At 40.5% G+C, this 14,954-nt stretch overlaps 1 protein-coding gene across 1 annotated transcript in view; it reads right to left on the bottom strand.

Moving 5' to 3' along the window:
• LOC144768429 (protein-glutamine gamma-glutamyltransferase E-like) overlaps nucleotides 1-14,954 on the bottom strand; it is a 382,753-nt gene that overhangs the window by 129,895 nt on the left and 237,904 nt on the right. Inside the window, exon 11 of the mRNA XM_078652075.1 lies at nucleotides 8,701-8,861. Within this exon, the coding sequence (XP_078508201.1) occupies nucleotides 8,701-8,861 (161 nt within the window). The remainder of the gene's footprint in view (nucleotides 1-8,700; nucleotides 8,862-14,954) is intronic.

Below are 14,954 nucleotides of genomic sequence, written 5' to 3'. Positions count from 1 at the left end.
CAACCCAATTAATCATTTCACACAAACACTCATATCCATAATCAACTTACTACAAAAGAAGGTTTCTCCCCATAATCCATCATTCAAGAGGGGGGAACATTTCCAAAAAAAAGAAATCAGCTAATTAGACTGCAATTTCATAAAATTTTCACACCCTAGGAAAACAGAAATAGCTTGCCTGAGGAAAGAACTGCAAAGAATCAAGAAGGGAAAAAACAGTGCCATCTCAGATAAAAACTGAATGGAACTACATATGGACGCCACACAAAGAAACACCAAACAATGTTGACACCTCGTCTCCAAAGGAACTAAATCCTTAAAGGCCACGCCGGTATCACAGAATGGCTGGGAAAGCTACCTTCTCGACCTCTACCAAACAAATATAGATCACCTCAACAGCAGAAAAATATGCAACCTGAGGCCTTTTGATGGAACTGCACAGCTATTACCCTCTCCTTCAGAAAAGCAAATTGAGTCTTACATCAAGAAGGCTAGGACCTAAGCAGCTGTAGGCCCAGACACAATAACAATAAAAAACCATCCGACAAAGTGGAGTGCGTTTTTGGCGCCCTTTTTTCTTTTTTGCTATCACACTGGCTAAATTCACTATTCGTGGACTGGGAGTATCATCATCCCAATACTAGAAAAAGGCACCTGTTTCAACCCTGGGAATTTTCGTCAAATCCCACTCCTGGACGCCACAGTGAAAATCTTCGCAATAAGTATACTTGACCATTTAAGGGACTTGGGGGCATATTACCAACAACTAGTGATAATTATCGCTATGTTTGCTTAGCGGCAATATTTTTATCGCCAAGCTGCGGCGATTTTTATCGCTTAGGAACCTTGGGGCATATTATCAAGGGGGTTTATCTCTGCTTTTTTGTCTTTAAAAGCCAAGAAAGCGGAGATAAAATTATCTCCCTATTACCTAGCTGTCGCTAACACCAGTTAGCGACAGCTAGTAGGAGATAGCGACCATCTTGGGCCCCGCTTTGCATGTCAGTGATATTTATCACTAATGACATGCAAAGTGGGCATGCCAAGATGTTAGCGACTGGAAACACTCGCTAACATCGCTATCTCCTATTACCAACTTTTGGAGATATTCGCGCTAAGCGCGAATATCTCCAAAAGCTAACACCTGCCCCTGAGCAGTTCTTAGCCATGTTATCCAATGGTAGGTGGATAACATGGCTAAGAGCATTAGCTCGGTAATGCATGAATATTGCTGACTTTTCACCGATATTCATGCATTTCGGCCGATTTTTATCCCTTAGGAGATATACCTTGATAATAGCAAGGTTCCTAAGCGATAAAAATCGCCGCAGCTCGGCGATAAAAATATCGCCGCTAAACCAAGATAGCGATAATTATCGCTAGTTGTTGGTAATATGCCCCCTTGCTATCATCAAGATTTATCTCCTAAGCGATAAAAATCGGCCGAAATGCATGAATATAGCTGAAAAGTTAGCGATATTCATGCATTACCGAGCTAATGCTCTTAGCCATGTTATCCACCTACTATTGGATAACATGGCTAAGAACTGCTCAGGGGCAGGTGTTAGCTTTTGGAGATATTCGCGCTTAGCGCAAATATCTACAAAAGTTGGTAATAGGAGATAGCGATGTTAGCGACTGTTTCCAGTCGCTAACATCTTGGCACGCCCACTTTGCATGTCATTAGTGATAAATTTCACTGACATGCAAAGCGGGGCCCAAGATGGTCGCTATCTCCTACTAGCTGTCGCTAACTGGTGTTAGCGACAGCTAGGTAATAGGGAGATCATTTTATCTCCGCTTTCTTTGCTTTTAAAGCCAAAAAAGCGGAGATAAACCCCCTTGATAATATGCCCCTGGGTGTCCTCCAGGGACATATTCCTGTTGTTTCAAGTCGGCTTCCGGCACAACCACTCTGTGATTGATAATATAAGTATTTTGCAGACAATCATTGATAAGTACGTATTAGCCAAATCACCCGTAGTGCAGTCTTTTAGCCGATTTTTTGACAGCCGTCGACAGGGTTGATAAACCAGCTCTTTAGAGGAAACTAAAGAACACGGATATGCCAAGCGCACTTCTGAGGTTGATAGTAGCCCTTCACACCTCAATATGGTGTAATGTCCAGATGGGAGGTGACAAAGGTTCGACTGATAAGATTTCCACTTCTAACGGCCTAAAGCAGTGTTGCCTATTAGCTCCTCTCCTGTTTTCACTTTTTATAAGCGATTTACCAGTTTTCTAAACGTAAATAATTTCCCTCTCAAAGTAGTATCTGTAAACATACATGTGTTAATGTACGCTGTTGACGCAGTACTCTTCCTTCAAACCCTCTTGGGCTTACAGTGAAACATAGATGCACTTACTGAATATTTAGAAGAAACTACCTAAAAGTGAATATCTCTAAGGCAAAGGTAGTCCCATTTAGGGGAAAGAAACATTATACTCATTTTAAATGGAATTTCGATGGCACAACAATCGAGGTGGCAAAAACAAACATCATTCTAGGGTGAGTCTTTTCACAAACCATATAAGTACATTTCCACGTACAACAGATGAATCAAAAAGCAGCAGCACATATTAATGTCCCTAGGAAATTTTACTCCTTTTCGGGCAAGAGACATTTCCACGCTCTTTTAGAAATATACAGGGCAAAAATTCCCCCAACCATAACCTCCGCCATTGAGTATATTCCCATAGCTAAATGGAATTTACTGAATATCATCGAAGGTGAATTATTATGTAAAATAATGCTACTGAGCCCTGCCATTCCGGTGCAGATCCTTCGCTTAGAGCTTTCAGCTGCAAGCACATTTTCAATAGCCCTGATCAATATAATCAGATGGGCATTGAAACTCTTGAACACGGAAGAAGGCTCTTTTTAAGGGTCTTATTGAAACACTAAACTTTTAAGTCAGGCAAAAAACAAGACACTTCAATAAGAAATGTTAAGACTGCCTTAGAATACTTTCAATGTACTAAAAGTATTCTTCATTCCTGGTCCTCAGCACACTTGAAGCTCTTTTTGAAAAACATGACTCCCCGATTAAGTTACGAACTTGACAAAGCACATTACCTCCTACTATCCCATTATAAATCTCTCAGCTCTACCATTGAGTTCAAGACCCACCAAAAGTAAGTGAGATTTACCTTCGAATTTGGTATCCGAAGATGTATCATTATGGTTAGATTAGGTATAGTACCTTTAAAGGCTTATACAAGAAGCTGGAGTGATTCAGATTAATAGACAGCTATATACGACGCATGTAAGAACGAAGACCATGATCTAATACATGTCCTTTATTTCTCCACTACTAAGGAGCTAGTAGAGGATAGAAATCGTTTTATAAAACATATTGTTGACAGATATAATCTCTTAATCTCTATAGACCTGATTGCCATTTGAAATCACCGCAGGATGAATTGTCTGTTATAAATTGTATAAAATCATTAAATACGTTTTACCCATGTTTTAAATGACATTTTTAATAATACATCAAAAGAAGATTTTTATAGAAAGTGCTTGAAGAATGTATTTATTCTAATTGTTTATCTCAAAAGAGATCTAAATCAATACTTATGCAGTGGTAGCCAGATGAGAGTGAATGAAGGTTTACTCTCCTGGGACCTGGAGGCCAATTCGTTCTTAGTGTACACTTCGGAATTAAAACCCTTTCACACCACAACTTTCTGTGGATTACTATGCAATTTATGATATATATATATATATATATATTCACTGAAAAAAACCATAGGTTTCACACCAGTTATAGTTAGCTGAACATTTTACTCATACAAAACCATTGAAATTCCCACGTTATAGTTAGTTGGACTCACTATAACTCGCGCGCCCGCAATCCACTGCTGATGATGTCACATATTACATCATTCATGACATGGTCAGTGACATCACTGATGGCATCACTGATGACATCTCAAATGACATCACTGATGACATCACTGATGACATCTCAAATGACATCACCACCAAATGTAAAGACTGTGACAAACTACTTTGTTACGGTGAAGTGGAGTGCAGTGAGAAAGGAAAGGAAAATGAGTAAGGGAGGAAAAAAGGGATGAGAGGGGGAGGGAAGTGAAGTAGGGGTATTGAAAGAAGGTGAGTGTGGGAGTATGGCTGATTTATAGGGTGTGAGCGTGACAGAAGAGAAGAGAGAGACTAAGGGGACGGAGCGAATGATACTAACAGGGAGAGAATGAGGGAAGGGGTGTGTAGAACTAAGAGGACAGAGGGAGTAAAACAAGGAGTTAGTAAAGTGTAGTAAGAAGAGTAAGGGAAGGGAAAAGAGTGAAGGAGTGAAAGAAGGGAAGAGAGAGGAAGAAAAGTAAAGGAGAAGGTCTGAAAGAAGGTGAGTGTGGGAGTATGGCTGAGTTATAGGCAGTGAGCGTGATAGAAGAGGAGTGAGAGACTAAGAGGACAGAGACAATGAGGCTAACAGAGAGAGAATGAGGGAAAGGGAGTGTACAACTAAGAGGACAGAGGCAGTAAGAGAAAGAGTTACTGTAGTGGAGTAAGGACAGTTAGAGAAGGGAAAAGAGTGAAGGAGTGAAAGAAGGGAAGAGAGAGAAAGGAAAGTGAAGGAGAAGGTCTGAAAGAAGTTGAGTGTGGGAGTATGTCTGAGTTATATGGAGTGAGTGTGACAGAAGAGGACTGAGAGACTAAGGGGATGGAAAGAATGAGGCTAACAGAGAGAGAATGACGGAAGGGGAGTGTAGAACTAAGAGGACAGAGGGAGACAGAGAAAGAGTTAGTGAAATGGAGTTAGGAGAGTAAGGAAAGGGAAAAGAGTGAAGGAGCAAAAGAAGTGAAGAGACAGGATGGATAGTAAAGGAGAAGGTTTGAAAGAAGGTGAGTGTGGGAGTATGGCTGAATTATAGAGTGTGAGCGTGACAGAAGAGGAGTGAGAGACTAAGGGGATGGAGAGAATGAGGCTAACAGAGAGAGAATGAGGGAAGGGGAGTGTAGAACTAAGAGGACAGAGGGAGTAAAACAAGGAGTTAGTGAAGTGTAGTAGGGAGAGTAAGGGAAGGGAAAAGAGTGAAGGAGTGAAGGAAGGAAAGAGAGAGGAAGGGAAGTAAAGGAGAATGTCTGAAAGAAGGTGAGTGTGGGAGTATGGCTGGGTTATAGGGAGTGAACGTAACAGAAGAGGAGTGAGAGACTAAGGGGACGGAGAGAATAAGGCTAACAGAGAGAGAATGAGGGAAGGGGAGTGTAGAACTAAGAGGACAGAGGGAGAAGGAGTTAGTGAAGTGGAGTAAGGAGAGTAAGGGAAGGGAAAAGAGTGAAGGAATGAAGGAAGGGAAAAGAGAGGAAGGAAAGTAAAGGAGAAGGTTTGAAAGAAGGTGAGTGTGGGAGTATGGCTGAGTTATAGGGAGTGAGCCTGACAGAAGAGGAGTGAGAGACTAAGGGGACGGAGAGAATGAGGCTAACAGAGAGAAAATGAGGGAAGGGGAGTGTAGAACTAAGAGGACAGAGGGAGTAAAAGAAGGAGTTAGTAAAGTGGAGGAAGGAGAGTAAGGGGAGGAAAAAGAGTGAAGGAGCGAATGAAGGGAAGAGAGAGGAAGGAAAGTAAAGGAGAAGGTCTGAAAGAAGGTGGGTGTAGGAGTATGGCTGAGTTATAGGCAGTGAGCGTGACAGAAGAGGAGTGAGAGACTAAGGGGACGGATAGAATGAGGCTAACAGAGGGAGAATGAGGGAAGGGGAGTGTAGAACTAAGAGGACAGAGAGAGTAAAATAAGGAGTTAGTAAAGTGGAGGAAGGAGAGTAAGGGGAGGAAAAAGAGTGAAGGAGCGAAAGAAGGGAAGAGAGAGGAAGGAAAGTAAAGGAGAAGGTCTGAAAGAAGGTGAGTGTAGGAGTATGGCTGAGTTATAGGCAGTGAGCGTGACAGAAGAGGAGTGAGAGACTAAGGGGACGAAGAGAATGAGGCTAACAGAGAGAGATTGAGGAAAGGGGAGTGTAGAACAAAGAGGACAGAGGAAGAAAGAGAAGGAGTTAATAAAGTGGAGTAAGAAACTGCACATTTTAATTGGTTGTACTTTTGAACACTTTGAAAGTCACATAACATTCACCCATCCCCCCAGGGCTCATTCCCCTGTTACCATGGTAACTCCCTCCTCACCCAGCACACAGTTCAGAAGTTCATCATACTATGTTGCAAAAAAATGCAGCAAGGGTGTTTGACCTCTCAATGTACCAGCTAATCATGTGCAATGCTTCTTGAAATGGCTTTTCCTCAACCATTGAAATCACTTCTTTCAAAAAACAAAAGCATGCACCCTAATTTTCAGTGCTGAATTTTTAGAAAGCACCAATCATTTTTTGTTTTTTCAAGTGCACTGAATCTCAACCACTTTTTTACATAACTCCTACTTTCAAACTGCCATTTCATTTCCACAATTCATCTGAATACAAGCACATCTACCTTCAAGATGCCAAAAGTCTGGTTTGTGGGTCATAGCTTTGTCCACTGGAGTCAAAAATACGCAGCTAACAGAGGTATTTACAACCTTGATTTACCAAATGTGGACATTGTATGGATTGGACAGAGAGGATTGAGAAGTCACCAATTGATACCATTGGTAAAATCCTTTATGCATCTACCACACCCTGACCTCGTAATTGTGCACTGTGGTGGCAATGACCTGGGCACTTTGACTGGGGTAGGTCTGGAAATGCTTTTAAAGGACATCTTTAGGCAATTGATGTCACTTTTTCCAAAAACTGCCTTGGTATTTTCTAATACATCCCAAAGGCAAAAATGGAACTGGTCCAACCAATTTTGTCCACAGATTGAGAAAGCAAGGAAACATGTGAATAAATCTGTTTCTGCTTTCCTCAGAGACTATGGTATGGGTTCCATTTACCACAACAACTTGCGTTACAACATGCAAGACATCTATAGGAGAGATGGTGTGCATTTTACAGATGAGGGGAATAGAGTTTTCCTCTTGAATATAAGACTCTCCATTGGTACCTACTTATTGGTACAAAAAACACCCACATAACACAACAGCTCTTTTCAGAGCTACCCTACCTCTAAACACTCTAAATTATTCTTTTTACTATAATTTTTTACACTGTTTTTCCCCGTGGTGCGCTCAGGGTGTGCGTACCGGAGAGCGCACCTGGGAACGCACCCAGCGCTTACCCCGCGAAAATTAAAAAAAAAAAAAGTTTTTTTTCCCTTCAGGGTCCTTCTAGGCCCCCCTCAGAAAACCTAGGGGGTCAGGGGGTGTCTACTCTGCCCCCTTTTAATTATTTCCCCCTTTCTTTTTCACCTCGATTCTACCGAGACACAAGATGGCGGACTCTCCGGACTGTTTAGAATGTTGACAGACACCCGTCAGCCAATCAGCTTTCCGCTCGCGCACTCCCGTAGCGCGCCGGGTGCGCTCCCCGGTACGGGCACCGGTGAGCGATCGGAGCGCGCCTATAGATATAAATGTGTTTTTGAAGTTAATTTTCAAAAAAAACACTGGAGCAATTTTCACCAAATATAGCAAAGGCACATCTGCGTACCAGTCCCTACAATTTTGCCAAGTTTGGCGTAATTCCGTTCAGCGGTTCGGGCTGTAGACATGGGGAAAACACGTTTTGGGACCCCCCTTTTTTCTCAGCCCCCACTTCTCGAATCCCCCCGAAACTTTCAGGGAAGGAGCAGAGCGGAGCTGGCCAAAATTTTTGGAAAATTACACGCAAATTCCTCAACCGGCACCAAAGTTATTCCCAATAGAATGTTGCGGATTTCCTATGGTAGCTAGGTCCTAACTATAACTACCTACTGGCGACCGCCAGTAAGTTGTATATATATATATATCATATTGCTAAATAGAAATAGAACTAGAAACAAAAGTATATTAAGTTGAAACTAAAGAATAGCAACTTTAACAAATAATATTTACTGAGAAATGCAGAAGACCAGGCAGGGGACATTCCTGTCTGTCCACCTTTCACCCTCACATCCAATTTCTTTTCCTTAAACTAAACTTCCCCCTCCTTATTATCAGCTATGGGTATTTTCCCTCTATCTGCACCCCCAAAGCTCTGTCTAACAATACAAGCATATATCTTGTTTCCTTCTATTGTGCTAACAAGGTTTTTTAATTGACTAAATGTTATATCGTTATACTTGTTCTGGCTAAGGGATCACTGGCATCTCAGCCTATTGTTGTACTGTACAGCACACTGACACCATCATAGTTGAGTGGTTATTTATGAAGAAAGTTAAATACATAAATAGGTAAATACTTGAAATGGCCCTTATATAGAAAGGCGGGTAATTTTTCTCCTCAGGACCTTTCAATACCACTTCTCTGTCCACTCAGTTATGGTGACACCAGAAGACCTTGGTGGGCTTCTGGTGTCATCATGACAATGGTGCAGTGCATTCCGCTGCAGAACACTGCTAAACACTTGGGGCCACATTTACAAGCCACTTGCGCCACTTTTGCGTCACTTTTAACGTGGGAAACGTGACGCAAAAGTGGCGCAAGGGGCTTGTAAATTTGCCCCTTGGTCCCTCTTACAGGTCTGCTGAATTGACCATCAAGCCCAAGATGGGCAGAGTACTTTGATATCAGACCTGATGCCGTGCCCTGCACAGACAGCACCTACAAGTGTGTGTACTTCTTGGGTGGCATCCATTCTTAGATAGATCACATTAATACATAGTATTTTACCTTAACACAGGCGGGGGACGTCTCCAGTGGGATAACCTTCTCTATCACCACTCTCTCATCTGTCTTCTCTACTTCACAGACAGCAACTATTTTCAGCAAGTTTTCATCACTCAGAAATGGGTGATACTGGTCGGATGTTATCAAGAATAAAAGTTGTTTTCCTGAGAAGGGAAATACAGAAAACATGTTGAGAATTATCCATCAATCAGTGTGTACCAACATCTTTCTATATCTTCTTAGGATGCCTTCTTTGAAGTTTGTAGAACTTCCCAGGTCTACCATCCTTATCACAAAAGTGCAGTTAGTTGGAAGTATAGTTGTCTCTTAATTTGTCCCTGGGATTGGCAGCCTAATGTGATGGCCACATAGATGCCCCAACGTTTGAATATATCTGCTTAAATCCTAGATGCACCATCTACTAATCTTTCACGATCAATGGTTTGCTGCATGAACTATTTCTTTTCAACTTTAACCTCCTCTTCGACTTCAGCCTCCTTTAATGACTGCATCCCAACGCTGAGTAATATTTTCAACAATTTGTCTCACTATTTGAGCACCCTCTGCTGACTGTTATTGAATGTGATATTGTACTTTCTTTCTCTTTATCACTGACTGTCTGTAGCAGCGCACTCTTTGTGCGGATCAATGATACAATAATGGGTTAAAAAATGTTGTGTTCAAAAATATTATTTACCACAATATTGCAATCCTATACTTATAAAGAAAATGACAAAAATATTTGAAAAAATATATCGGGGACCTTAATTTCATCAACAAATATACACAAATATTGTTTTTCTACTACATAAACAGTTTGAAGTAGTAAATGTTAAATATTCAAATATATAACATTGCTATAATGTAATGTAAATAGATACTACAAATTGTTATGCTATCTATAATGTATATTTATATAAACACAACACATGTGTGTGATTATAAATAGCTATTTAGTGACATAATGATAAATATTTATTTCACATTATGTTAAGTAACTTTTAAAAAATATGTTCTATTTAGTTTAATAAAACATAGCTATTATTATGCACAAATATGTATCTGTGTATATAAATATACATATTTAGATATAGATATATACACACACACATATGTTAACTTGCTAGGAGCTCTATATTAACTATGACTCGTACCTTTATGATGCACTGCTTATACCTTTCTATATTACATCACCTATATAATGTGAAATTGTAGCATTCATAAGATCACTTATGCTACCTGACATTATTTATGAGGAACTGTGTGTGGCAACTTATATTTAATGTAGTATGGATTGCGATTTGACAATACTGTGAACAGAGTTTTTTGGAGATAGTATGTAAATTATCAAATTATGGTATAACTATATTGTTACAATTTCTAATGTTTGTGTAGTTTAAAGTTGGTCTATTGGTTTTTATTTTTGAATAAAAAAGTGTTTCAAATCATAGCGTGTACTGTTGTTGAGTGGGGGATCGTGAAGTTTAGTGTTATAGTTTGCAATGGAGGACTGTCGTACAAGGTAGTGCCGTACAGTGGATTTTTATAGAGTGGAGTGGAGTGGCGTACAGAGGAGTGAAATACACAGTGGCTCTTCATTTTTTGGAAGGGGTCATGAGCGGAGGTTGAAATCTATGTAGCGGCCCTCAACAACAATGATTGTAATTTGACATTTACAGAATGTATCAGTGAGACTCCGGTATCAAATTTAGATCAATTAGAATACATTGAGGAAGGGAACATACAGACTTCACTGTACCGGAAACCAACGGCTGGAAACAGCACGCTTCACAACGGCAGTTTCCATCCGGACAGTGTGATCAAAGGGATCCCTTGTGGGGAACTTGTCAGACTAAGACGCAACTGCACAACAGACAAGGAATTTCAAAAGGCCAACAATGAGTCATTCTGTAGACTAAGAGAGATGGTACAAGGAAAGGATTTTGAAGGGGACTGAAAAGAAAGGAGAACATCTGGAAAGAAAGAATATGATAATGGGTGAAAGGGAATCTCGAGACACTGAATCCAAAAATGAGCTGAGAAGGATAACGGACTACTCAGCACAATCATCAGAGATTGTCCAAATCTTCCGCAGGAATTGGAAGGTGCTTAAGTCAGACCTGGTGATAGGGAAACATTTACCTGAGACACCCCTTATAACATATAGGAGAGGCCCGCCCTCAAAGACCACCTTGTGAGAAGTTACTTCACTAAGAATCAGAAGAGAAAAGATGCAGTGACAGGATTTTACCCTTGCATGAGCTGCAAGGCCTGTAGGAATGGCCAAAAGGTAAAAGAATTTTCCATTCCGGGCAGAAAAACGAAGAGAAAGATCAACAAACTAATGAATTGTAATACAGAATTTGTTATATACTGCCTATCATGTCCTAAGGAGCTCAATTATGTAGGGAGTACTATCCATAAGACAAAGAAGAGGGTGCTTGAGCACATGTGTCCCATTAAGAACTGTTATGTAACATACCCAGTGGCACGCCACTTTCAAGAGCTCCACAAATCGAACTCTAATCTTTTGAAATTCTTTTGTCCAGACCATATCCCAAAGGATGAAAGGGGGGTAAAAAAAATTGCGAACACTTGAATATATAATTGAGATGCAGACAAAAAGCCCCTCAGGGTTAAACAACGAGGAGGAACTCTGTGAACATATTTCTGACACTCAATAGAGAATGTTCTGTAAATTTGCATGAGGAAGTCCGACTACACACTTAGAATAAGAGCCATTGGTGGGAGAGGCAGGGGAGATGTAATTTAAATTCAAGGGTAGCCATCCTTACAATTTTGGGGGGGTTTCAGAGAAAGGAACTTAGAAGTCAGGAGAATGGATGGCATTCACCTAGGACGATATGCCCATTCAGGACTAGATTGCTGTAAACACCTAAAGGGAATGCTCATTCGGGGCAAACTAGCTTCTGTATATAGTGCACTAACGTACAGAGCAGGAATCTGGAAATACAATAACTGTACATAGAGTATAAATATATGCCAATCTGTACAGGAAGTAACTTTGCATTATATCATTTGTACATTATGTAATTATGTGTAAATAGTTGTTGCAAAAGAGAGCAATGAAATAGGAATGTATGATTTAGAACACATCCTAAGATGGCCCCCATGAAAAATGCACAAAAGAGATGGTGTGTTTCCCACCCTCGCTTTTCATGACATGAATGAACTGCTCTACCCTTTCTATGTCAATGAACTTTATTGTTTAGTTTAAAATGAACAGGAATTGTTTACCTCCCCGACATTGACAAAGGCATGTAGCCGAAACGCGTCTGTCGGGCGTTTTTGTTTGTGGCGAAATAAAATTAAAAGAATATATATCCCCTAGATTGCTCCTCAACTTTGATCCGTGAGAGGGATCATCGAGAAGAAAAAAAAAAGAAAAAAAAAAAAAATATATATATATATATATATATATATATATATAGATATATATATACCATCGCAAGTTTGCCTGCAAGAAAGGAGGAGCCCACAAGCAAGGTAAGTTTCAGCCTTTTAATATCCTTGTTGGAAGCAGCAGTGAAATGGATGCAAATTTCAGCAACAGCATAGAAGTCCAGCCTGACGCGTTTCGTATCTCTACTTCATCAGAGGCTCGGGCTAGTACTCAAAGGCAAACGATTTTTCTGGCAGCTACACAGCATTATAACTCCCGCCTCAGTGGGCGTGGCCAGTCAGATGGCATCCTGGTATTTGTAGTTACCTGTCCTCCCCAGTGGGTAGCCTGCCCTTGAGCACACATCTTTGTTAGAAATTAACCACAGTGGGGTGTGCTGCATCACACCGCAAGACGCAGCTGTCCTTTATCTGCCAACAAGAGCCCCTTGCTCCCTCTCGGTGGCACTGTAGGGCGTCTCCATGGTGGGCTAACATAGCCCCAGGGCTCACTCCACGGCTCAGGCGTGCCGCTCCAAATACCATCGCAAGTTTGCCTGCAAGAAAGGAGGAGCCCACAAGCAAGGTAAGTTTCAGCCTTTTAATATCCTTGTTGGAAGCAGCAGTGAAATGGATGCAAATTTCAGCAACAGCATAGAAGTTCAGCCTGACGCGTTTCGTATCTCTACTTCATCAGAGGCTCGGGCTAGTACTCAAAGGCAAACGATTTTTCTGGCAGCTACACAACATTATAACTCCCGCCTCAGTGGGCGTGGCCAGTCAGATGGCATCCTGGTATTTGTAGTTACCTGTCCTCCCCAGTGGGTAGCCTGCCCTTGAGCACACATCTTTGTTAGAAATTAACCACAGTGGGGTGTGCTGCATCACATCGCAAGACGCTGCTGTCCTTTATCTGCCAACAAGAGCCCCTTGCTCCCTCTCGGTGGCGCTATAGGGCGTCTCCATGGTGGGCTAACATAGCCCCAGGGCTCACTCCACGGCTCAGGCATGCCGCTTCAAATACCATCGCAAGTTTGCCTGCAAGAAAGCTGGTATATATATATATATATATATATATATATATATATATATATATATATATTCACTGAAAAAACCATAGGTTATAGACCATATATAGTTAGGAATTAGCATTTAAAAAACCTTATTTTACTCACACAAAACCACTGAAATTCCATATATAGTTAGTTGCACTAACTATATATTGCGCACCCGCAATCCACTGCTGATGATGTCACATATTACATCATTCATGACATGGTCAGTGACATCACTGATGACATCACTGATGACATCTCAAATGACATCACTGATGACATCACTGATGACAACATCCAGTGACTATGTTTCTGTAAAGTTAAAATATGTCTTACATATTGAAGAATGAGTGGATGTATAAGTGTCTGGACGAAGGATTTAGTAGGTGCATGACTGAATGTATGAGTGAGTGATTAAATGTGTCTCACTGAGTGCATGGGTTAGTGACTAAAGTGTCTTAATTTGTGCATCATTATGTCTGTTGTTCTGTAAACTGCTGCATGTGTTGATCAGTAGCTATATGAGTAACTATATGGGTTATTGATTGATTGCCCAAGTATTTGCATGGGAGACTGAGTGTGTGTGTGGCTGGCTGGGAGGTGTGTGACTCTGTACAGATCAATGTGTACTTGTATCAATGATTGTATAAGAGAGTAAGTATGTGTTAGTATATGGTTGAAAACGTAAGGTGCTCTATGTTTAACTGTATAGAGTAGAAAATGGAAGTGTGATTGATTCTTTACAGGACTGACTAGGTGTGTGAGTAACTCCATGGATGAGTGGCAGAGTGTGAGTGTCTGTATAGGTGTATGAGTGCATATGATAGTGTTGTAAACATGAGTGATTGTATGTATGAATGATTGTATGGGTGAATGAGTGAATGTGTGTGTAGACGTAGGAATCAGTGAGTACGTATGTAGTAACTAGTATTGGTGTGTCAATGGTTTCAAAAATTATACTCTGTTTTTAACACTGGGTGAAACAGAGGTTATATTAAAATGTGAGGAGATGCATTGTATTGTCACATGAATGATATCATCAGTGATGTGGTCATTGATGACAAATGAGATGTCATCAGTGATGTCATCAGTGATGTCATTTGAGATGTCATCAGTGATGTCATCAGTGATGTCACTGACCATGTCATGAATGATGTAATATGTGACATCATCAGCAGTGGATTGCGGGTGCGCAATATATAGTTAGTGCAACTAACTATATATGGAATTTCAATGGTTTTGTGTGAGTAAAATAAGGTTTTTTAAATGCTAATTCCTAACTATATATGGTCTATAACCTACGGTTTTTTCAGTGAATTTTCAAGGTTTTGTAAATGCTAATTACTAACTATATATGGTCTATAACCTATGGTTTTTTCAGTGAATTTCAATGGTTTTTTAATAGCAAATATCATAAGCTGTCGAATGTCAAGTACGTGGTAAGTGAAAACATTTTCGTGTTTATGCACACTGATCTGCTTTGAATGGTGCCCCCCCCCCTCATTTCTATTAGGAGTACTCTCTCTTTGCAGATAGTGAAAGGTAGTTAACGCAGGCCTTTGCCCCCGTTGTAATCCGTCGTGCCTGCTTCTCTCTCCATTTGATTGATTGTTATCCAAGTATTTACTGTTTTAGAATTAGTTCTCTTTGGTTCATTCTCTATTTACAAACAAACACAGAGTCGCAATACTCTGTTTAGTCTTTGCAGATAACGAAAAATCGTGTAAAAAAAAAGAAAAGGAATCGAGTAAAATCAGTAGGCCACTAATGGGATCTCTTTTTGACCTCGCTAAAATAGAA

Source organism: Lissotriton helveticus, chromosome 7 (genome assembly GCF_964261635.1).
Source record: "Lissotriton helveticus chromosome 7, aLisHel1.1, whole genome shotgun sequence".
Lineage (NCBI taxonomy): Eukaryota > Metazoa > Chordata > Amphibia > Caudata > Salamandridae > Lissotriton > Lissotriton helveticus.
This window is presented reverse-complemented; position numbering and strand designations above follow the sequence as displayed.